We start from the raw sequence: 25,260 nt of genomic DNA, 5'->3' as shown, positions 1-25,260 counted from the left end.
TCGCACCAGTACTAAGTTAACCAGGAGGGTGGGCATCTTTCCTCACCAATGTTGCTTGGTTTAGGTTTTCCAGCCCATGTTAATGGAGTACTTCACCTATGAGGAGCTCAAGGACATCAAGAAGAAGGTGATCGCACAGCACTGCTCCCAGAAGGACGCAGCCGAGCTCCTGCGGGGGCTCAGCCTGTGGAACCAGGCTGAAGAGCGGCAGAAGCTCTTAAAATACTCTGTGGAAGAAAAGTCAGATAAAGGTGAGGTACATTTAGGTAGGAACCATTTGTCAGATTCAAGGTCTTTGCATCTTGTTGATAGGAGCTTTAGATTTCCCCCTTTTTTATCTACAGATTTTGCTTGAGCGATTTAAGCCATTACTTTCAAGCACAAATTTAGTTGAAGGTTGTAGCTTCTATTTTAGAATTGAGTGTTGTCGGTGGTAATTTAGCATCTCATATACCTGGGGCACATGCAGAACAGGCTTTCCAAAAGTAGTTTCTTTATACACACTAACAGTGTTTTGTTGTTATGTTGCCCATGGTTGTTGAAAACTGCCTTGTGCAGAGAGCAATTTGCAGCACTTTCCAAGGGCCCTTGACCCCGGTGGCATGTTCCTGCTTCCCTATGTCTTCCATTAGTTTTTAAAACCAGTCATGCGTATAGCTTTAACTCTGATCTACCTGTCATTGTCTTTATCTTTTATCCAGCTGTACACAGGGCAGTGAGTGTGAGAGCATGATTTTGTAGGTACAGTCACTTTGAGAAAACAAATGAAAAATACAAATAAAACATATCTGGTTTCTTCCCCCCCCCCCCCCCCATATTGACTATGTCCTCAGTGTTTGTGTTTGTGTGTGTGTGTGTGTGTGTGTGTGTGTGTGTGTAACCCTCGCTGGCGGCCGGGGAACGAACCGGTGCTGCAGAGGCCGTGGGCAGTCTCGCAGCCCAGTGCTCAATCGCTGCGCCACTGGAGAGACCCGACTATGTCCTCATTTTAATTCTTATCTTTGATAGCTTTGCCTTTTAGAAATTCATTAAAGAAAATTGGCATCTTTAGGGTACTAAAAGTTCTTTGGTTCCTTCTAGATAGGTGATAACAATGGCATTTTGTTAAATTAGCTTAAAATTATCTGGAATGGATCCTTTTTTCTTATTATTCAACAAAGTAGGTGAGGTGCATGTTGAAACAAAAATGTTTTTCTAGGTTAAGCTATAATTAAACCCATAAAACTTGTATGAGTTCCTCTGAAATGCAGCTTGTGCCTTAGACACCAAGCCAAGACCTGTTGCATCTGGTGTAGTTGTAATTATAACCTCAGATTTAAAAGCGTTACCTTTATTACATCTAATTTTCCCATTCCTTCAAAGCAAATTATAGCTGTATTTTTTAAAAAATATTTCCTTTTTAAAAGGGCTAGGCTAAAGTAATTTGATCATAGTATTTCTATACTTAAGTTGCTTTGTGAAGACAAATCAGATATACAGGGTACTCAAATCAGGTAGGTGTATAAGGTACTCACCTCATTAAAGGTGCTTTAATGAGGAATCCTTTATATTTTATATTATTGTAGCACCTCATTTGCATTTTGCTTTTGGAAAACTGCTACTGACATACTTTCATGTAGTCACCGGTCATCCGGTGACTGCTTTCTGCAACAATGGCTGACAGGGTTCTGGTAACGTACACCACCATTGGCAGTAGTTACATTGTGCTGGCTCACCTGGCTCAGCAGTAGTCTAAGGTGGTGGGGCTTGTATAGGTTCAAGAAGTTAAGCGTTCACAGATCTGGGAAAGGAAAGGTGAGACTCAAGAAAGGACTTCAGGGGGACACCGACTGCAGGGCTGACACGTGAGTAGGGATGTGTGCCTGTGTGTGTCATCAGGATGTCCTGGAGATCTCATAATCTGACCATGCTAGACTCGATTTAAAGCTGCATAACCTGTTGGGTTCCTTTTTCAAGTGATGCTGCTCATGCTACAAAGTGAGTGTTGTTCCCCTGTGACACCTCTGTCAGAGGAAGTCGGTTCTGTGTTCATTGCTGTGGCTCCCGCTGATGAAGTGAGATTTGGACCACGAGAGCTTAACCCTCCCTGTTCTTAACGACTTGAACACATCCATGTTACCACTAATCCGCGTTGTTCCCTTTTCACATCTTGCAGACAGGAAGGAGTGGACTTTAGGCACTGGATTTTAATTATAGAAATGTGATTGTAATTTCTTATTGCATTTGCTCTTGCGGCCTCTCGTGTTAAAGTGTTTCTTCTTTATTACAGAAGCAGAAGTGTCAGAACAACCCACTGGTATATCCCATCTTCCTCCAGAGGTAATGCTGTCAATTTTCAGTTATCTTAATCCTCAAGAATTATGTCGATGCAGTCAAGTTAGCACTAAATGGTCTCAGCTGGCAAAAACTGGATCACTTTGGAAACATCTTTACCCAGTTCATTGGGCCAGAGGTAGGTAAATGGGACTTTCAGTTTGTATTAAAAATGTGTCAACTTTTTATTGGGGGGTGCGGGGTGAATCCTCAGTCACTAATAGGCTAAACCAGGGAGGGAAACTCTTGAAAGGTTGGCCAAATAGTAGATTTGATGGTTAGAGGATGTGTTCTTTGTATACATTTTTGACAAGTTAGCAATACTGAAGTGTTCATGGTGAATTATGTGATGTGTGCCGTTTCTTTTGAAATAATTACGAACATAATTTGTGAGGAAATGCAAACTAATTGACAAAATGTTGGTAATTGTTGGTGATAGGTATTAAAAACTGTTACTTTTTTATGCTACTTTCTCCTTTTGACAACTTGGGGGATTAAGAAAGTTAATAGATTAATAAGGTAATAATAAAATTGATAAATTGTCAGAATAACTTTAAATAATTAGAGTATTTTAAAAGTATCGGACAAACTGATTCTAAAATTTGAAGGTGAGGCGCCACTAGAGAAAGTCTCCTTTTGGTAGAGACTAAAATAACTGAGTTCGGGGGTCTGGGTACCTCGGCTGGTAGAGCATCAAAATACCAGAGTGTGATTTTGTCTTTAGTATATTTTTTGTGATTGGTAACACCTCATTCTATAAATCAGGATTTTACATTCATTAGTTTCACTGTGGGAAGTTACTTTTCCATGCAACATCACGAGCATATGATGCTGCCCGGGTTGATGCCACTAGGATAGCATGTTTTTCTGTCACTGAATTAAAGCAATTTCTTCTAGATGAGTATTAATTTTAAAATTCACATTTTTTTTTAGTTTTCTATAATTTGGCACTTTGACATTAAATATACTTGCTTATGAGCCATTTAAAATGTTTTATTTTTTACATTAACATGTATTAGTGTACATTAACGTACTTTTAAAATATGCTGCTGTTAGGCTTGTAATGTATTTTGAATGAAGCGCTTTGGAGATTTGGGTAGACTTAGATGATCCAGATGAAGAGTTATTAATTTCGGGCCTCCCTGATGGCACAGCTGGTTGAGCGCAGCGCTGTGAAGCTGTCCACAGCCTCCGCAGCGCGGGTTCGATTCCCAACCAGCTGTGGAGATTCCCCATGGCGCCGCAGACCTCTCCTGTCTCACTGCTCCCCTCAGCAGTGCTTTCAGTCAGTCTGCCTGTTCTGCTTCCCACTCTGTCTCTGGGGAATCCTCTCACCCTCCCGCGCCTTTGACCTGCAACACAGCTATTGTATAAATTAAAGAAAAAAGGTTACTAATTTCATGTGGAATAATTTTTCCTATTGTGGGATAATACATTATTAAGTGAAAAGTTAAATAAGGCAAATATGGGTATAGCAAATCCTTTGTTTACTATATTTCTAATTATGAGTTGTTTGGAATTAATATACAGGTAGGTGTTATTTGATACAAAGATCAAATGTGGTAACGCTGTGTCAGATTTCTGTGATGTTCCTTTTTTTTCTATTTTTACTATGTTTAAATAAGAAGTCCAGTAAAAATGTTTTTTGTTTATTTGTGGTATTTGATTTCAGTTTCTCAATCATAATTGGCTTTATGGCCATCCAGGGGACAGCGGTCTCTGGAGAGATTTTGTTTGTCCCATCTTGGGGAGTGGGAAAGGCCTCCACTGGGTGGCGAGGCCAGGGTTGCTGCGACGCCCTGTGCGGCGGCTGCGGGCACGCACCACCCGGCAGCCCAGGTGTCCCCAGGGACGAGGCTGAGCAGCTCTGATTTAGATGCCATGTTAAGGGTTCCGTAACTCATTCTGCTTTGTCTCTTACGTCACAATTGTGTGATTTTTGCTTTACCTTAATCCTTCCCTTTGTCTTCTGCTCCCACCTAACTTCTGAGTTGCTGACTAATTGACTCCTGAGCAAAGTCTTGCTTCCGTTTTGCATTATCTCCTTTCTAAGTGGGGATGTTGCTGGAGCCAGCTGAAGCCACAGCAGGTGGAAAAGCTTAGATTGTTTTCAGTGACTTAAAAATTGTATGTGGGATTATTGATAATTATTTTTATAGTTCTTCTCATGTGTCTGAGATGGAATCCTTTATTGAAATGTAATTTTTAAACCTATTAACTATTTCCAACAATATCTGGCCCATTTGCTAGGCTCAAATATTTTGTGTGCAGTGATTTTTATTTGAAATATGTGGCTTGTAATGTGAGCCAGCCTGATCTCTCCTTGTTTCTTTCATTGGCTTATTTGTTGAGCAGGTGACTGGTATAGTGGTCCTGCCACGGAGCTTGACACGGAACCTGATGAGGAATGGGAGAACAACAGAAGAGATGAAAGTCGTGCTTTTAAGGAGTGGGATGAAGATGCCGATATAGATGAATCTGGTAAGCTATGCAAAGTGCTTTATTTATAAAGCTGATTTATACAGTTTTTTTAAAAATTTATTTTTACATTATTGAGAACTGGGGTGTAGGTCAGAGGTATGGGGGGATGAGAGGATTCACCAGAGACAGTGGGGAACAGAACAGGTGGATCCACTGAAATACACTGCTGAGGGGAGCAGTGGGGAGACAGGAGATGCCTGCTGCGCCATGTGGGTCAGCTCCCTGGCCATTGACTGGACTCAGGCCTGGAGGGTGACAGCACTGAGACTTAACCCCTAAGCCACCAGGGAGGCCCACAAGGTGCTTTAGTAATTAATACTATATTAAATAATTAAGTACTTACAATTATTTGATACTAAGATTTACATATTTTGTGTTTTCTAAAGAAACTTATGTTTTTAAGTTACTACTTCGTAAACTCGAAGAAATAAGTAAATTTAAACTCTTCTGTTTGAAGTAATTTTTACATGTGCATAGGGATCATTACTCAGTTTGTTTTCTATTTAAATACTTGAAAGAGCAGGGAATGATAATTGTTTCCCTACTGAAATAATGCTCATGTTACAGTCCTCTAGTTTGTAGTGTTTTAGAACCATTTCATCAGTTCAACAGCATTTATTGAGTCATGTGTAGACCAGAGGAAGGAGCTTGATGAAACTGTTGAATCTGTTTAATCATTGTAGACAGTCCTTTGACTTACCTTACTAGGTTATTGCAGAATAAAGAAGTCATATGCAGGGCCTCTCCTGGTGGCGCAGGCGGTTGAGCACTATGTTGTGATGCTCTCCGCAGCCTCTGCAGCGCTGGTTCGATCCCGGCTGCCCACTACTGTCGCGCCCACTGCTCCCCTCAGCAGTGTATTTCATTTGGTCTGCCTGTTCTGTTCCCACTCTGTTTCTGGTGGATCCTCTCACCCTCCCACGCATCTGGCCTATACCCCGGGTCTTGTATAAATAAATAAATCTTTAAAAAAAAGTCATATGCATGAAAATTTCTTTGTGACTGATAAGGAATTATAAAAAGTAGTGTGGCCTTCATCAAGCACTTTGGGAAAATGCAAGGGTGAATAGGAGTGTCTCTAACCTCAAGGAACAGGGTAGAATTTAGAATACATAATTTTTAATTCAAGGTATATTATGAAAAATACTGTAAGGTTCAGAAAGGTAGTATTTGGAAGTGTGGGAAACATCTTAAATATTAGTCTAGGTGGTAATTACTACATGCTGATGAAGTATTAAAAAATTGGGCCTCCCTAGTGTATCAAGGGCTTAAGAGTTATCCGCAGCCTCTGCAGCACGAGTTCCATCCCCAGCCAGGGAGGTGACCTACATGGCGCAACAGACCTCTCCTGTTTCCCTGCTGTTCCCCTCAGCAGTGTATTTTAGTAGATCTGCCTGTTCTGTTCACTACTCTGTCTCTGGTGAATCCTCTCGCCCCCTACACCTTTAAAAGAAATATTAAAAAATTAATGGATAAAACTTTTTTTTTTTTTGCTTGGTAAAACTGAAACTGTAGGGGATTTTTATTTCCGAGATGCTTACTTAAAAATAGTAAGCTGCTTTGAGAAATTTGAGCGTAGACCTCAAGAAGATGCCACCTTTGCTTAGATGTCAGGGAAGACTTGATCTGTCCATTCTACGAGATGGATAGTCATAGTAATAATAATTGTTATTAGTAGTCGTAATCATAATAATCCATAATACCCATGTTAAGAGTTTTAAAGACTTTATCAGATAGTGTCTGTGTCTTCACACTGCCTCAAAACAACAACCAAAGAGAAACCTGTTGTTTTCTTCATATTTTGAAAAACACAGGGGCACAGGCTGTAAGGACGGAGCCTTCCTAAGGTGATGGACCTGCTTAGTTGTTCAGCGACTCTAGCCTTGAGCTGTGGTGCCTCTGCCCTCTATGCTAGTGTTTTTAAGTTTAGTGTTTTTAAGTTTACCGTCTTGACTAATCTTATGGAGAAGTTTTTGTATTTCGGGGGATGTTTAATTTTTTGTATTTCACAGTAAATAGTACATATTTAAATAAGAAGGGCACAGAAATAAAAGAATCACTTGGGAATAAAATTCATAGTAGAATAAATAGAGTTCACTAAAGTTATTTTTCTCTATATTTTACTTATATGTCTGATGGAAGAATTTAGGTTACCATCTGTAAACGCAGAACCTTTAATAAAAAATTCAGTAATTCTTCTTATATTTCTTTTGTCACTACACTCAGTTTTAAGTGAGAATTCCTAAATTTATTCTGTTGATGTTTTATGTTTAGAGATATCCAAGTTAGGCCTTCAGGTAAGCGTAATAATTACATCCTGAGAAAGGTGATAAAATTCTTAGTTGTTTCTTTTTAGAGTAGTTAGTATGTTTTTCTTCTTTATATCAAATTGAAATTTGTAGTTTTTTGGGTTGTGTTTGTTGTTAATAGTATATCTTGTAAATGTCTTAGCTCTACAGAAGTTTGAGAAAAAAGCAAAACCATGCTCATTTTTAACCTGAAAATTCTCTGCTTGATTCATTATGACCAAGTTAGTTTTTCAAGTTTCTGAGCTCTGTGTTCATCTTTATATAAATAGATACAATAACAAATCACATAAAATGCTTTTTATTGTGGGGGGGTCTCTCTGGGGTTGGGGGTTAAATCTCAGTGTTATCACCACTAAGGATTGATTTTGATCCCTGGCTAGGGAACTGACCCACACTTGGCACTGCAGACCTCTTCTTTCTCACCCGCTGCAACACTTAGCAGTGTATTTCAGTCACTTCACCTGTTCTGCTCCCCACTTTCTCTCTGGTGAATCCTCTCCATACCTCTGGACTACACCCCAGTTCTTCTATGTATAAATAAAGTCTTCATTTTTTTTTAAGATTTTTTATTTATGCATACAAGAGCTGGGGTATAGGCCAGAGGTGTGGGGGTGAGAGGATTTACCAGAGACAGAGTGGGGAGCAGAACAGACAGAAGAACTGAAATACACTGCTGAGGGGAGCAGCAGGCGAGACAGGAAAGGTCTGCACCATGTGGGTTCTCCCTAGCTGGCCGGGGATCAAACTCGTGCTGAGAGGCTGCAGATTGCTTCATAGTGTGGTGCTTAACTTACCCTTGCACCACCAGGAAGGCCCTAAATAAATGAAAGTCTTTAAAAAATGCTTTTTATTTTGGGTCATATTTCTTCTGATGGTCTCTGTTCCTTTCTGCTGTTTTTTTTTTTTTTTAATTTTATGAATTTAGTATCTTTTTTACAAAACTTTTTTTAGTGCCTGAAAGTAGAGTTATTGTTTCTTTTCTTTTACCTAACTGATTTGAAAATCACCTTCAACCCTGAAGCATATGGAAAAAATCTTCATTCTCTTTATAAACTTATATTTTTCTTTTGTTTCTTTGTAGTTGATGGTCGGACCTTTTTTAAAAAAATTTTTTAAAAGGATTTTTTTTTATTTATGCATATAAGAATTGGGGTATAGGACAGAGGTGCGGGGGGTGAACGGTTTCACCAGAGACAGAGCAGAGAGGGGAGCAGAATAGGCACATCTACTGAAATACACTGCTGAGGGGAGCAGCCATGAGACAGTCGAGGTCTGCTGTGCCATGTGGGTAGCTCCCTGGCTGATAGCTTGATAGTGCTGAGACTTAACCCCTTGTACCACCAGGGATGCCCCATGATGTCAGACCTTTTAAATTTTTTTTTTTAAGATTTTTTATTTATACAATAGCTGGGTATAGGCCAGAGGCGCGGAAGGGTGAGAGGATTCACCAGACAGAGTGGGGAGCAGAACAGGCAGATGGACCGAAAGCACTGCCGAGGGGAGCAGCAGGTGAGGCAGGAGAGGTCTGCTGTGCCATGTGGGAATCTCTCTGGCTGGCTGGGAATCAAACCTGCGCTGCGGAGGCTGCGGACAGTTTCATAGCGCTGCACTCAACCCGCTGCACCACCGGGAAGGCCCTGATGTCAGACCTTTTAAATAAAAAGTCCTGGGCCTCCCCTAGTGGCTCAGGTGGTTGAGCACCGCGTTGTGAAGCTGTCTGCAGCCTTTGCAGCGCCAGTTCTATCCCAGCTGGCTGGCGAGGGTCCCACATGGCGCAACAGGCCTCTCCTGTCTGGCCTGCTGCTCCCCTCAGCAGTGTATTTCATCAATCTGCCTGTTCTGTTCCCCACTCTGTCTCTGGTGAATCCTCTTACCCTCCTGCACATCTGGCCTATACCCCAGTTCTTGTATAAATAAATAAAAAATATATCTTAAAAAAAATAAATACAAAGTTCTGGGAGTGAGAACTTGCCTATTTAACTTGCTTTGCATATATAATGGAGTTTAAGGATAGCAAAAAAGTATTTCAGGTTTAATGATTTGGTGATTCCTTAAGTAGCCTAATTGCAATTTGTATATCAAGTTCTCAGACTTTTGAATTCATTTTCCAGAGGAGTCTGCCGAGGAATCAATTGCTATCAGCATTGCACAAATGGAAAAACGTTTACTCCATGGCTTGATCCATAATGTTCTACCATATGTTGGTACTTCTGTAAAAACTTTGGTCTTAGCATACAGCTCTGCAGTTTCCAGCAAAATGGTATGTATAAATTAGCACTAGCTTGGGTATTACGAAAAAGTTGCAATGATCTCAACTTGCTTTCCCTATTCCTTGAGTTTAAGGAAGGAAGTTATAGCCTCCCATGGGCGCGCCTCCCTGTGGGTGGGCCAGGGCACACCCTGACTGGGTGTCACTTCATTTCAGTGTTCACCGTAATCTTTATAGTGTATGTCATTGTCTATACATTATGGGTAAGGAACCAGTATCCAGGAGAGGTTAAACAGTTTATTCAGTTTCCTAGATGTTAAGTGATGGAGCCTATTTTTACGTGACTCATCTTAGCATGTAATTCATGGTAAGAGTGACAGTGAGATTAAATCACTGTAAAATGTTACTTGTGATGTCCTACATCAGATTCTGCCTGGGTATTCCTTCAAAATAAAAATTTCTTAGGTTCAATCTCACACTTACTAAAATAGTTCTCTAGGATCTGAATTTAGAATATGTATTTATAGTGCAGAATTAAAGTACTTATTGCACGTACAAAGGTTGAGAACTACCAAATTACATTATTTACTGAAAATTACCCCCCAGCTCGCTACGTGTCTGCAGATCTTCACGGTGACTTTTTCCTTCCTAGGTTAGGCAGATTTTAGAGCTTTGTCCTAACTTGGAGCACCTGGATCTCACGCAGACTAACATTTCAGATTCTGCATTTGACAGGTTAGTTACCTCAAAATATTTTAATGTAACGTTTTCTGTTCATCGGTAGATTTATTCTGTAGTTTCTCAGTTGCTAATTGGAGTTTAATTATTCATTTTTTTTTCCCTGCTATCAGATTCCAGTCATGTATGGCTCCAGCTTGATAGCACCATCCCAGCCCCTGCCTCTTACCATAGGTCCTAGTGGATCCAAACCCCCATCTGTATTATTCCGTTAGCTTTACAATCCTGCCCTGTGTTTCGGCCTTTGCCCCTGCTGTGCAGCCCTGTGATTTGGCAATATGTGGTTTTGTGCAGTTGTCCATTTTAGTTGGCCTCTAAGTGCCATTTGGTGAAGCTCCCTCTTACATTTTCCAGTTAACCTGGAATCGTGATACTTTCTTTAACCTATACTTGCTGTAGATTTTATTTCTTTGGCTGCCATCAATCTCTATTTTATCTCACCCTTCTCCTCCTCACACTAGTAGTTCCAGCCACACCTCTCGCCCTGTGTTAGAGGGAGGCTTGAGCTCTCTAAGACTAGTCTCTGCTCGCTCTAGACTTATTTTTTCCACATCATCCTCCTCTAATCATCAGTCTCTTCCTTTCAGGTGGAGGCAGCCTTCCTCTGCTGGTTTCTCTCCAAGATAATAAATTTAAATCTCTCCCTTTCATACCCATTCCTCCCCCTACCCTTCCTTAGTTAGCTGTGTTCTTAGTTCCTAATTACGCTTAGTGTCTTCTCTTTATCCCCACTTCTAAAATAGTGCCTGACTATAAATATTCCATAAGTGTTTGAAAATTTTATATTTGGGATCTTCTAGCTTCCAATTACTTATAGTCGAATGCTTTTAAAGAATTTAGCAATATTCATTAATAGTTTCCTTTTCTGTTAATTATAGTTGGTCTTGGCTTGGTTGCTGCCAGAGTCTTCGGCATCTTGATCTGTCTGGATGTGAAAAAATCACAGATGTGGCTCTAGAGAAGATTTCTAGAGCTCTTGGAATTCTGAGATCTCATCAGAGTGGCCTTTTGAAAACTTCTACAAGCAAAATTACTTCTACTGCGTGGAAAAACAAAGACATTACCATGCAGTCCAGCAAGCCGTATGCTTGTTTGCATGACCTGACTAACGAAGGCATTGGAGAAGAAATAGATAACGAACATCCCTGGACTGAGTCTGTTTCTTCTGGGAATTTTACTTCTCCTTATGTGTGGATGTTGGATGCTGAAGATTTGGCTGATATTGAAGATGCTGTGGAATGGAGACACAGGAATGTTGAAAGTCTTTGTGTAATGGAAACAGCATCCAACTTTGGTTGTTCCTCCTCTGGTTGTTACAGTAAGGATATCGTTGGACTAAGGACTAGCGTCTGCTGGCAGCAGCATTGTGCTGCCCCGGACTTTGCACTTTGTGGTCATTCATTTTGTTGTACAGGGACAGCTCTAAGAACTATGTCAGCACTCCCAGAGTCCTCTGCATTATGCGGAAAAGCATCAAGGACTAGACTGCCTGGGGGAAAAGACTTAATTTACTCTGGGAGTGAGAAAGCTGATCAAGAGACTGGACGTGTTCTTCTGTTTCTCAGTCTGTCTGGATGTTACCAGATCACAGACCGTGGTCTCAGGTCAGTAAGCAGTTCTAGATTATTAGGAAATAGACATGTTCTCATTCTCAAATGAAATATGAAATGTTGGCTCTAAGTCATTTTCCTTCAGCCAGTTTATTTTAACCAAGAATGCTAACCAAGGTCTGTCCTACCTCAGAGTTGGAACAGTACCACTTCAGCATGAAGTTTCTGTTAGACCAAATCTCTGTGATATGTGGACAGGCATGTATTTAAAAGTTTAATAAGAGGCTTCCCTGGTGGTGCAGGGGTTAAGCCTCAGCATTATTGAGCTGTCTCCATCCACTGCAGCATGAGTTCGATCCCCCAGCCAAGGAGTTGACCCACATGGAGCAGCAGACCTCTCCTGTATCGCCCGCTGCTCCCCTCTGCGGCGTATTTCAGGGGATCCGCCTATTTTGCTCCCCACTCTGTCTCTGGTGAATCCTCTCACCCCTATACTACCGACCTACATCCCAATTCTTGTATGTATAAATAAATTTAAAAAAAATAAAAGTTTAAATAGCAAATGCCTGCCGCTCACTTTTCTAAGGTTCTTTAGTGGATGTTAAGATGAGTAAGATATAATTTTTATTCTCAAGGATTTGTAACAGAAGAAAATAGTTCTACCATATTTTATTGCTGTGTATTATTTGTGTAGCTATCTTAAGAGATCCTGAATAAAGTTTCTGTGGGGACAGAGGAGCGAGACCTCTCATCCAGTTGATAAATGATCAGGAAATGTGATGAAGAGATGGCATTAGGTTGACCTTGATGGAAGAGGGCGTCCCTGGGTGGTGGTGGAAGATGTCATTGCCGCAGAGGGGACCCAGTGAGCACACGGTCGGGCTCTGTGGGCACCGTATAGGAGTTTGGTGGTTGTGGTTGCCCTCACATTAACAACATGCGATAATGGTTTGATTATCTTTGATATGAGTCTTTGGAAATTGATTGCCTGTTTTCTCTTTTATCTTGCAATAGACTTGAATTTCATTAGGGTTGTGTAATAAGGGGATGTCAGACACGTTAAACAATGAAAAGCTCATCTAGCATAAAATCTAATGTGCCTCTTTGGTGGTAAATCTAATCTTCAGCAGATTAGATTGAGCTCATTGGGGGAATGTTCACAGACTTGCTGTTTCAGTTTGGTTGTAGAGAAGGAGATGTGTTAGGCGAGCAGCTTGGGAGAGGGGCTGATGATCTCCTAGTAGAGTGAGTGCCAAGCAGAAAAAGTCTTTTCTTGGGTAGCCCTCTACATTCTTTCTTCAGGAAGCTCTGTCCTTTAAGGACAAAAGGTTCTGTATATTCCAAATGCACTGTGTTGTCTAGTAATTATAAATAAAAATTTAAATCTATGGGAAAGTTAAAGGAATTTTTGTAAAAGTGAATAGTTTCACTTTATCCTAATTATCGGCATTAACATTAAAAAATAAATCTTTAAGAGGTATAGAAATACTCTTCTTTCATATTTAGACTTTTTGTTTTAAATGCCTTAGGGTTTATATTGGGGATTTTGGAATATTTGCAGTGTTTGTAAAGTGATTCAAAATCATTGTGCAGCCTTCACGTCTCCCAGGAAGCAAAGCACTGTAGGCAGTATTGGGATTGAGTCCCCAGGCTTTAGAATTTTTTGCTTTTGACTATGAGCTCCTCATCTTGTATTTTTTTTTCTTAAGTCCTAAAGAGAATGTGAGAAAAGTTCTGCATTTTACTTGCAACCCTGATTTTTAGCAGATTAAGTTGATCTTTTTTTTTCCCAGAGCAAAGGAAGGGTGGAGGTGAAACATTTACTAGAGAGGTGGCTCCTCTCAGCAGCCTCTCCTGTATGTGTCATGGGCCCACCCGGAGCACCGATGCCCAGCGTAGAGAGGGGCCGTGGCTCCCTCACTGGCGCAGGCAGACTTGGCACAGGCAGACTTGGGGTAGCATGTTCCTGGGCACGGCTCCATGTAGGCTGCTCGTGTTTTTTTTCTGCATCATAATTGACTGTGTCCAAACTATTTAACCTTCTAGTTTTGAGGTTTACATAAGATGAATACTTGTAAAGCAGCTTCAGTGATACAGAATAGGTTTTCAATAAGTGGTAGCTGCTGTGCAATAATTATCTTTGAGATGAGCGTTTGGAAATTGATTACATGTTTTTAAATAGTTTGACTGTTACTAGGGCTCTTTAATAATGGAGTGTCAGATATGTTATGATGAAACGTGCATCCAGTACAGAATCTACTACTCCCTACCATTGTAAAAGATCTTAATAGGAGATTATTACAAAAATCTTTTACAAGTCACTAATAATAACCAATATGCTTCCTGTTGAGGTGCCTGTTACTACTCTTTGGCTCCTGTGCATCATTCCATTAATTTTCTCTTTATTCAAACCCAAGTGCATTTACTGTAGTTGAAACAGTAGATAGCAAAGGATAGCCTTATTTTGAGTTTCATTCCTTTAAAAGATTTCTTATTTTTATTTATATGTATTCCCAACGAATAGGACTTACTTAGTTTTGACTATAACTAGATTTGAAAGTAAAAGAAATTTTTGGTTCAATTTAAAATGTGATAAATCATTTTCCAATACCAGTAAGTATCTTTTTCATTATCATTACAGCTATTTTGAAAACTTATTCGTGGTTTTATTCAGTTACATTTTCAACACGACCATTTTATTGTTCAAAGAATGAATAATACAGACAACCCTTGGCAATGTTTCAGAGTTGCAATGATGTCTGATTAAGTGGTAGTTTCCTATCTTTCCTCAGTTTTGTCAAGATTTTGAAAAATAACCCAGAATGTATGAGTTTAAGGGGAGTTAAGATTTTGATGAATTTAATTTAGAGGTGTTTTCCATTTGATTTCAGTGAATAAGAACTTAGAAACTTCCTGTGTAAGATTGGGGTAATACTGGAAAGGAGATTTTTCATTTTTAAAAGTGTATTAAAGTTTTATTTGAATACTAAGGAGTTTTCATCTCTGCTTTCCTCCAAGGCAGCGAGTTAATTTCCTAAGTGAAATTGAAGAAAAGCATGAAGGTGATTTTTAGTTGTTACTTCACAGTATGGTTTGGCACTATCTGTTAAAATTCTGATGCTGTTGACCTCGGAAATAGGAACTAAGTGGAAAATTTGCTGCTGTTGGGAGTGGATAGAAGTTGCATTTCTTTCTTCCTTGTAGCAATAGTTTTCATGAGTAGCAGTTGAGAAATTCACATATGAGGTTATTGAGAAAAACTGAGTTTGTATTCAGGGAAGAACTCATTTTGGGGGCAGGAAAATACACAGAAACTCAGCAAGTCAAGAAAGTCAGAAATATGAGTGCAAATGGTCTCTGAAATTAGGATATCAGGAAGGAATCTTCCTATATCATTTAGATATTTATTAAGCATCTATTACACATCTTTCTTCTACTAGTTCAGAATAAGTAAGATAAATTCCCCATTTTCACAGTGTCTATAAAATAACGTTAGAATTAACCAATAAACATATAATTAGACTGAATATTCTGTAGGAAAGTAAAGTTGGACTACAGGCTAGTGAATAAAGAGAAGGTTCCTTCATATTTGATGGCTAGGAAAGGGTTTGAAAGGAGCCTTTTTTGGAGGAGAGATTGAAATGAAGTTAGTGTGCTTTATGTGCATTTCTTGGGGAAGAGGCTAAGGAAATAGAAAAATAATAATTTTAATTTTTAGAATCAACTTTTCTTGCATTCATTGTGTTGTTTAAAGTATTTCAATCAACTAATTGTGGTACCTACATCTGATGTCAGTAACTTTGAGAAGAAACAGGTCATGCATACTTTCGCGCCAGCTACTGGCGCAGGAGTGCTTTTTGGGAGCATTCATTGTGTCCTGCATTAACCATTTGTTCTTATTCAGGCACGAGGCACGGATCACGTGAGCTCTGGCAAGTTGGTTATAGGAGCTTGTTAAAAGAACATTGTAAAAATTAAGTTGAAAATAAAAGTTTTAAACTATATTGAAGCCGTAGGGCACAGATAGTTAAATATGGGTAGTCTTACTACAGTATTTCCTGGTTTTCATAGGGATGAAAATAAATTTTGACTGTTATTGATATAAAAATAGCTTATTAATTACCTTTTCAACCTTCTTTGACCCCTTAACCTTACCACTTCCGTTGTGCAAACTTTTTTTCTCTTCTTGAATCCAAAGCAACTGCTCCTTAGCCGTTTGTAGACAACCTATGTTATTGGGCTTTCCTTTTTTTTAATCCAGCTGAACTTTTCTTCTCATTTAATTGATTGTGTAGGCCCTTTACATTTAATGTAATTACAGATATGGTTGGATTTATGCCTACCATCTTGCTGTTTATTTTCCCCTTTTTCATCTTTTTTCCTTGTTTTTTTCTGACGTCCTGACCTATTTTGGATTTATTAACTACTTCTGCTGTTAAGTACTTTTTTATCTCCACTATTTTCCAATACATCATTTATTTAGTGTTTGCTCCAGATTTTGTATCAAATTAAAAAAAAATTGTGGCAAAGTTTACATACTATAACGGTTGCCATTATAACTGTTTTTAAGCGTGCAAATCCAGTGGTATTGTGTAAATTCTATTTTGAAAATCTTTTCACTGTTTGAAATAGAAAAATGCTATTAAGCAATAACTCCTTATTTCCCATCCCTCCCAGTCTCTGGCAACTTCTATTTTGCTCTCTGTCTTTATGTATTTTATACATCTTAGATCTGTCACATAAATGGAATCCTATAACTTGTCCTTTTGTGTCTGGCTTATATTACTTAGCCTAATATTGTCCGGGTTCATTCATGTAGCGAGCGGGAGAACTTTGTTCCTTTTTATAGCTGAATAATACTCTACTGTATTTACATGTCACATTTTACTTACCTGGTCATCATCGATGTCATCGTTAGTGGATGCTTGGGTTGTTTTTGCCTTTTAGCTGTTGCAAATTACGCTCCTGTGAACATTGCTTACAAGTATTTGACTCCCTATTTTTATTTCTTTAGTTTCTTTCAGTAGTGTTCTGTTGTTTTCAGCGTTGAAGTCTATTGCTTCTTTGGTTAAATTCATAAATATTTACATCTTTTTGATGCTATTGTAAATGGATTGTTTTGCTTAGTTTTCTTCTCAGATTATTCATTGTTACTGTATAGAAATATAACTAATTTTTGCATGTTGATTTTATGTTCTACTTAATTTGTTTCTTAGCTCTAGCAATTTTTTGTGAATGCTTTAGAATTTTCTACATATAAGATCATGCCATCTACAAAGATAATTTCACTTTTCATTTTCCAATTTGGATGGATTTTATTCTTTTATTTTTTGTCCCCTAGTCTAATAACTTTGCCTAGCACTTCTAGCACTATGGAAATGTCCATATTTCCTATTTTTTAAAAAAGATTTATTTATGCATTTAAGAACTGGGGTACAGGCTGGAGGGGTAGGGGATGAGAGGATTCACCAGAGACAGAGGTAGGGAGCAGAACAGGCAGATTGACTGAAATACACTGCTGAGGGAAGCAACAGGCGAGACAGGAGAGGTCTGCTGTGCCATGTCCATAGCTCCCTGGCCGGGGATCAAACTTGTGCTGCAGAGGCTGTGGATAGCTTCAGAGTGCTGTGCTTAACCCCTGCGCCACCAGGGAGGCCCACTTCATGTAACTTCTCTCACAACCAAGCATGTAACAGTATACTCTGTGGCTACATGATATTTTGTTGTATGGATGTGCTGCTTATTGTTTGTCCATTCATTAGTGAGTGAACATTTGGTTTCTACTTTTTGGCTATTATGACTAATGCCATGAACATTCATTTATAATTTTTGTGTAAACAAATGTTTTTAGTTCTCTTGGGTATATACCTAGAGAAAGGAATTGTTGGGTCATATGTTAACTCTTTGAGGAATTGCCACACTGGTTAGTAATTTTCACTTAGACAATCTGGTAGGAGTATAAAGATTTTAGTTCCAGGATTCAGTACTTCCTTCCTCTAAGAATTGGGTTGCTGTAATGTTCTTATAAAGAGAAAATTTCATACCTGTTTATTCATTGTCTGTAGGAAAATGTAAAAAGTTTTGCTAGTGAAATGTATTCCTGCCTACAGTTGTGGTCTATTAGCGTGTTTTATAGAATTTTGTAAATGTTCTCATTGCCAATTGGAAAGGTCTGTTACCTGTGGTCCAGGAGGCCATGGGCCAGTGTGACTGTTCTAGAGGAAGCTGGAGTATGTTCTGACTGTTACTTGCTTCTCTTTCAGGGTTCTGACGCGGGGAGGAGGGCTGCCTTACTTGGAGCACCTGAATCTCTCCGGTTGTCTTACTGTAACTGGCGCGGGTCTGCAGGACTTGGTCTCAGCATGTCCTTCTCTCAATGATGAATACTTTTACTACTGTGACAACATTAACGGTAATGCCTTTTAACAGCGAGATCCTTTTGAAGGAATTGATTCTTAGGTTTGGTTTTCTGGATCTCATGCTACCAGACGTTCTTATTTTCACTTTTAGTCTTTTACTTTTGATAAAATTTTAAAAAATCATTTACATCTTCAGTAACTTCTCTTCAGGTAAGTTTTTCTTGTGGAGAGATTTCAAATATCCATTCTCTCAGATTTCTGAGATCTGTAATAATTTTATCATTCCAAAAATGGGAAGTTGTTGTAGACATTTTAAATTCTTTCGAAAATGTGGGAGTGGTGTAGGTGACTGCTCATTAGCAACTTAGAGTATTGATGTTCTAGATACACTGATTCCTTAGGGATGGCAGACAATTCTTTTGTAGGGCAGCTTTCTAAAATATAATAGAAAAAGGAGGACTTTGGTCACAGGCTAAATCCTGAGGGATCTTAGAGGATCTGGTTCCAGATAGATCTTGAGGTAGAGTGAGAAGGATGGTATTGAGGAAGAGGTTGAGAGGCTTTAGACGTGACTAAAATTCTTACAGTATTTTCAAAATTGAGTCCTATAGCTACTTTTAACAATCACCAGATAAATATTTCTTGATTTTGTTACTTTGTTTTTTAAACCTATTCCTACCCTCTAATCGGCCTGTTAAACTTTTTGAAGTACCTTCCATTCCCTTTTGGATTTTAGGTAGTCATTGAGAAGAGAGTAACATTCTCAAAGGCATTGAAAGCTGTTCCTCAGTTAATATTTGTAGTTAGCTACCTTTGTAACTGGGAAGAAATTCAGATTCTTTTGTGCACCTGTCTTTTCACTCCTGTTGTCTTTGAGAGCCCATCTCATCTTAAGATGATGGGAGGATGAGCTGAGTTTCTGAGCAGAGCAGTAGACAGAGTCAGATGAGAGGCGTGGTCCCTTGGATAATGACCTGCCAGTAGGCAGAGGAGTCAGCAGACACGCGGTTTCTCGAGGTCGTTGGGCTCTCCTCCGTCTGAGGAGACAGGAGACAGGTGCTCTCTTATTTCTGGAATCACGTCGGGGATGCAGGAGATGGCCTTCCGTGTTCTTGAAATGGCAGCTCTGAGTTGGAGCATTTCTTTGCCCTCTGTTGCCATCAGGAGTGGTGAAAACGAGTCTTGTTTGACTGTAGCGTGGTGTACAGTGTGCAGGCTGCAAGCAAGCACTTGCTTCCATTGTGGCTGGAGTGAGGGTGAGAAGGGAGGTGTGCTTTGAATGCACAATCTGCCCCAGAGGCTCCGAGTTGTGCTTCCTGAGGCTCGCAGGACGCATGAGGGGAGTGGTCAGCGAGCAGCTGTTTCCTGCACAGGACATGGTGCATTTGTGTGTTGCACTTGAGTTGTCCACATTGACCAGCACAGGTCATGCAGTCAGAAAGAATTTCTCAACCTAATTCGTTAACATTTTGGAGGTACACAGATGTTATGGGGTGGAGGAGGTCGGGTTTTAATTCATTTTTATAACCTGCCTACTTGTATCTTTTTTAACTTATTGAAATAATTTAGATGATGAGATCAAATTAAATACTTAAAATCTTCTGTACTTGTCTGTTGGAACTTCTGTCATCTTAACTGGTGTTGGATATTCAAATGTTCAAGGACCCCAAAGGAGCCTCCGTATTCCTTTTTTTAAATGTAAGAGTCTTACTTTTTTCCCCCAACTCCGAGTGATACTTTCAGTAAATTAATTTTAAGGACAGTATTTGAGTTTGAAAGATTTGACAGGAAATAATGCTTGTGTAATTCAACACTAAGTCTCCTTTGCTTCTTCATAAATTAGCAAGCGCTTGGGGAACATGGCAGTCCTTGCAGGTTTCAGGGTGACCTGCCACGTTAACGTGGGCTTCCGGATTCCAGCCCGCTGCTCTTAAAGTCATGCTTGGAAATAATCCTTTTCTTAAAAGGAGATATGGACAACCTAGAAAATGTTAGAATAAAGTTGTGTTGTTTGGACAAGACGATTGGTCCAGTATCTTTCACTATAACTCAACTGCTTAGGGAGGCCCTTATTATTTTTATTATTTCTGCAATTAGTTGATATGTTTTACATGGGTCTAAGAATAATAAACATATGTAGGTGACAAATTATATATTAATTATTTGAGAGTAACATTAACTTAAAATAGTGTCTTTTCTAAAGAGAGTTTACATAGTTAATTTCCAGGTAACTAATTAAAAGGGTAAATACTGATAAACAATATTCATTAATAAATAACAAGTGATAAATAAAGTATAATGATCTATTTTCTGATCATTAGCAGAGATTTTGGAAGACATAGTAATCAGATATTCAGAGAATATTTGCGATGAGCAAAATACTGTGCTAAGTATAACATGCCACTTTTGATTCTTCTGAATGAGATTATTCGTGACATTTAAATTTGTTACTTGATCAGAAAAGTTAAGATTTAAATGTGAGAAGGCTGCTTAGCCATAACATTAAAAAAATTCTGTCATTTACAGAGTATCAAATGCAATTGTGTAGTTTCAGAATTCTGAAGAACATTTGAACAGTGGTAGCAAACTTTTGTATTGCTTTGCATTTCAGTGTATGTATAATTTATGAATTCAGATAGATTAGCTTATAGTTCTGAAGGTGACATGGTCTCAGATGATTTGCTCTCTTATGTTTCTGATTTAAGTTAAAGAGGAATTAAAGGTAAGTGAAGGTAAGTGCAGATATACTTAAGTGTATAAGTGTATAAGTAATACACTTAAAGTTCAGGGAAAACATCAAATAATAAATATTTGAGGAAATAATGATATAGCTAACATAACTAGCTAATATTTTTAAAAGTTTTTTTTTTAATTATACTTTACCTTGCCGTTAACGATACTGTTTAATGCTCATGCAAATTTAATTTCCCTATTGTCTTTATTGTTCAATATAATTTAGCCCTCCTGTGTTATAACCATTTGGGTTTCTGTCCTGTGTTGAGAGAGACATTTGCTGGTGATGAGCCAGATTTTGAAGGGAGCTGCCTTATGAGTCGCCAGCGTCTGGGAGCGCGGCTCTCACCTGCCATCCCGGGCCTCGCCTGTCTTCGCTTCCTTCTCACGCTGCCTCCCTGTTTCTGTTGCATTTATCCTGTCCTGCGTTTGCCAGTTTGCCACCTCTCCCGAGCACTTCCTCTGATAATGAAGGGTCTCTCTGTTAACGTTGCCTGTCTTTGCCTTGCTCTGGGAATTGCTGTTCTCCCATTTTTTCTGCAATATAGACTAACTTAAGTCAAAACAGTGGCTGTCTTCACTTCTGCTTTACCCCAGGCTGTCACTAGAATAAAACCCTCCAAGGGATGAATCCTTTGTGGATTCTTGGGATCAGACGCCTACTCTGTCGTTGACCTTTCTGTGTTTTGAGGTCATTAGTATTAGTTTTTGGTTAGACTCCTTTCACATTTGCAAACACTTGAGTTCTCTCTCTTTTATAGTTAGAATCCCAGTAAAGCTCAGACATTCCAGTGCGCATTTGAACATACATCAATGTAAGTGAGAACTTGGTTTTGTGATGAGTAAGGAGATGCTGACAGGCCCCAGGATCGGGCTAGCTTCCTGCTAATGCAGGGCCCATGTTCTTAGGCCACCGTTTCTCCCCGTTGCTCCTCCCACCCCTCAGACTTTCACAGAGCCACGCACGTGGTCAGTGTGAAGGCGAGGGGTGCTGGCCTGTCTTTCGGGGAGGCTGGTGAGGCGGTGTGGCCTTGGGAAGATCTGAGTCTCTAGAATAGCCTCCTTGATCCAGGTGACGTCTTTTAGTCTCCCTTTGTTTTTTCCCTACAAGCCAGGAGCATCCTTCACTTTGTTGCTTTCAGCTGTCACTCGAGGTTTTTCCCTCAGCCACTGTTGAATTCGGTACACAGTTTCTTCAGCTTTGTATCCTTTTTAGAAATAAGATCATGGACATTTTGAAGTATTTGGGGGGAAATTTAAAGTCTCCATGTCTCTTCCTTTTATTTCTCCCTTTTAAAAAGATTTGAATTACATACTAAGAAATTGATCAGCAGATAATGTGTTCACAAAACCACCAGTTCAGGCATTTCATCACAGGGACCAAGCAGGCGGTGGTTGGCGAGGTGAGGCAGGCTTGGGTCTTTGAGAAAGGCAAGAGCTGATTGGCAGGCAGAGCTCTAGGTCATCGACATTCAGGTGAGGAAGGAGGTGTGGAGGGGAGGGATGGTAGGAGGCTCAGCTGGTGCAAATAGTTGAAGCTGAAAATAAGTTCAGCGGGAAAATCTGGTCAAAGCTGACAGTGGAAAAGAGTTTCAAATTATAGGATTTCTCAGGCCATTTCTAAGAAATGTCTAGGTGCTAAGAATTTTATTTTGACTTTGTATTAAAATGACTAACATAGTCTCTTTTTTCAAGGGAAAACAAAAATACTTGCTTGTGAATATTGAGTGTTTGCAACACTACTTTTCATTTTGAAATAGGACAGATTTTAATTTCTATTACATGAAAGTGGACTTGTGGTAATTCCATTTTACATTTGAAATAATTGAAACTTAATTATGGACATTTGAAACATAAACTTAATATAATGAGTCACATATTACTGGCTTCAGTGGCAGTTATAAATTTGCAGCCAGCCTTCTCTGATACACCATTTCCCATGTAAACACCTGACCCCCTTTGCAAGTATCAACCTCATTGATTTTAATGGTAAACATAAGTATTTAAAAATGACTTAAATCATAAGCTATTGCAGTTCTTTAGTTTCTTTTCTTACCTACAGATGCATTATTATTTCCATAATGAAAGATACGAACATTATACTTGCTGATTGTAGATCCTAAGAAATGTGTCCTTTGTATTTTGTTTATGTGATTTGGGGAGCATAGGAAATTCAGGGAAATACGTGTGTTCATTTCCAAGTAGTTATTTTCTTATTTTGGTATTTGCATAATTGCCTTCTCGGGCAACGGATTACTGCTTTAAAAAGCCAAAGCAAATTTAAATAGCTTCTAAGTTAAAGTAGATACAGTTTAGAGTACAATTTCAGTTATGTATTTTACAATAAAATTATATTTCATGTGCTTTTGTGGGATCCTTATATACCATAGTTACAGTATTGGGTTCTAATGGATGAGTAAAGAATTAATGAGCCAGCTGTTCTTTACAGTCTTGCACCACCAGTGAACTCTCTGTCAGTACCCACCCCCCAGATGGTCCCTGGGTCTAGCCGGGGTGTGAGGCTGGGCAGCCAGGCTGCCTGAGCGCATGCTGATGGCCACGCAGGGGAGTCACCCTGATGCCTCTCAGAGCCCTTCCGGTTGTCCAGACGCAGGATTGGTTGTCAGCGTTGAGGGGATTCTGAAAGGCTTTGATCTGGTTAAATCAGCCTTTCCACATTTGTCTGCCTTTATGAATACCGGCTCAGTCTGAGTCCTTAACATTTGAACTGTGCCAGGCTGTCTCTCCTTTGACGTGTTCTGAGCCTCAGCTACGTGTCCTAATGGAGCTCTTATCTGCTGTCTGAGCAGCGTGACTGGGATAAAACGTCAGTTATTCCACAATTCTATCACTCTCCTTTGTAATTGAATTGTAATTTTTAGTGTGTCTTAGGTATGTTTGTTTAACCACCCACTATGCTTAATTCTGGAAGATAATTTCATCTGCCTTTGCCATATGATTTATTTTTACTATAGATGTAAAATAAAAAATATGGAGACATTCTAAGTATATGTGTATATAATTCTTAATTTAAAAAATGTTACATGCTGTCTTTACTCACTATTGGATTCTTTAACTGATATATTACAGATAGACAGTTTTTGCCTAATTTATATGTCTAAGAAGGCCGTTCAGAACATAGGAATTCTGCCAAGTTGGCTCGATAGCTTTGCCTCTGCGGGTTATCTCCTTTCCTTCTTGGATTTTTATTTTGCAAGATTATTGCCAAAATATTCTATCTTTCCCTTCTTTCACTTACTGCTGGGGCCATGAAGGAGATGTTAAACTCAGGCTGCTGTTAGTGATCGCTGAATCTGAGTAATTCCTTTTACACTCACTGTGAGATTTTACTTTCATGTTATAAATGGATTGGTATTAAAAAAAAATCAATGCTTTAGCTTTTTAATAAGCAAGACTATTTTAATGTAATCTTGAAGAAATTCCTCCTTTCACACTTTTCTGTTTCCATACAGGTCCTCATGCTGATACCGCCAGTGGATGCCAGAACTTGCAGTGTGGTTTTCGAGCCTGCTGCCGCTCTGGCGAATGACCCTTGACTTCTGACCTTTGTCTACTTCATTTAGCTGAGCAGGCTTCCTTTCATGCACTTTACTGACAGCACATTTCTTGTGTTACCCTCCCTTTTTGAGTGTGACTTGTTTTGGCCCCATTTCTTACAGCCTCAGAAAATCCTGATTTACCAGTGAATTGTACAGTGTTGTTTTTCTTGCAAATCATATTTTTGTTTTAGAAAGGGATTAGGTCTTTTCATAAAGGTTGAGGGTAAGAACAGTCTCATCAGATTTCTCTTAAATTGAACGCTTTGAAAAGAATGTCACTAATGCCATGCCATTTAAAGTACATTTTAGATTATTTTGGGTTTTAAAGTCAGTGGGGATTATTGGTTTTCTTTATGTATAGACACTGCACCACGCTTGGTGGAACTTTTCAGACATACATTTCCCAAGGGTTACTTTCAAAGGCTGCACGTTTTGGAAACCAGTCTCTTTTTCATAATGTTTCCTTTATTTGAACAACTCTCAGAGGGCCAATTCAAACATACCCACATATAAGATTCTTTAATGTTCTAGAATAAACTGGTTTCTCGGTGCTAGCTCAGTGAGCTAGCAGAGCACTGGTGGATTTATATTTGCTTTCTTCAGAGACCCCTGTTTCCCACCACTGTCCCTAGATTGTCAAATTGGGGAGGGGGGGAGGATTTTTAAAAATTCCACAATCATTTGAAGAAATGTATAAATAAAACCTTTGAGGACTTTATCAATAGTTTCTTTTTTGTGTTTTGATTTTATTGTAAGTCTCAATTCAGGTTTGCATTAGTATACAATAGAACGAAATATTTTGTCCTTTGAGCTCCAGTGAAATCATGACTCCGACGAACTATGCAGACACCTTTGAGCTTAGTTGTCCTTGAAATTAATTATGCCGTCATCAGAATTTGAATTTGTAAGCTGCTTCTCCTTGCTGTGTAAAAATATAATAGGAGAAAGACCCGCCTTTCAGGAAGACACATACTGAGTCAATTTTATGTCATGTTACATGTAATTTTA

General features: G+C 39.1%; 1 protein-coding gene across 2 annotated transcripts in view; it reads left to right on the top strand.

Moving 5' to 3' along the window:
• Positions 1–24,974, top strand: part of FBXL5 (F-box and leucine rich repeat protein 5) — a 36,731-nt gene extending 11,757 nt beyond the window's left edge. For both annotated transcript variants that reach the window (XM_037529062.1, XM_037529063.2), the window contains exons 4-11: positions 65–251; positions 2,270–2,452; positions 4,669–4,794; positions 9,215–9,363; positions 9,965–10,047; positions 10,929–11,654; positions 17,864–18,012; positions 24,166–24,974. In XM_037529062.1, the coding sequence (XP_037384959.1) occupies positions 65–251; positions 2,270–2,452; positions 4,669–4,794; positions 9,215–9,363; positions 9,965–10,047; positions 10,929–11,654; positions 17,864–18,012; positions 24,166–24,242 (1,680 nt within the window). In that variant the 3' untranslated portion in view covers positions 24,243–24,974. The remainder of the gene's footprint in view (positions 1–64; positions 252–2,269; positions 2,453–4,668; positions 4,795–9,214; positions 9,364–9,964; positions 10,048–10,928; positions 11,655–17,863; positions 18,013–24,165) is intronic.
• The last annotated feature ends 286 nt before the right edge of the window (positions 24,975–25,260 follow it).

This window comes from Talpa occidentalis, unplaced genomic scaffold, assembly GCF_014898055.3.
Source record: "Talpa occidentalis isolate TD23 unplaced genomic scaffold, MPIMG_talOcc4v2.1 talOcc4.6, whole genome shotgun sequence".
Lineage (NCBI taxonomy): Eukaryota > Metazoa > Chordata > Mammalia > Eulipotyphla > Talpidae > Talpa > Talpa occidentalis.
The sequence above is the reverse complement of the archived record's forward strand: the minus strand, read 5'-3'. Positions and strand labels throughout refer to the sequence as shown.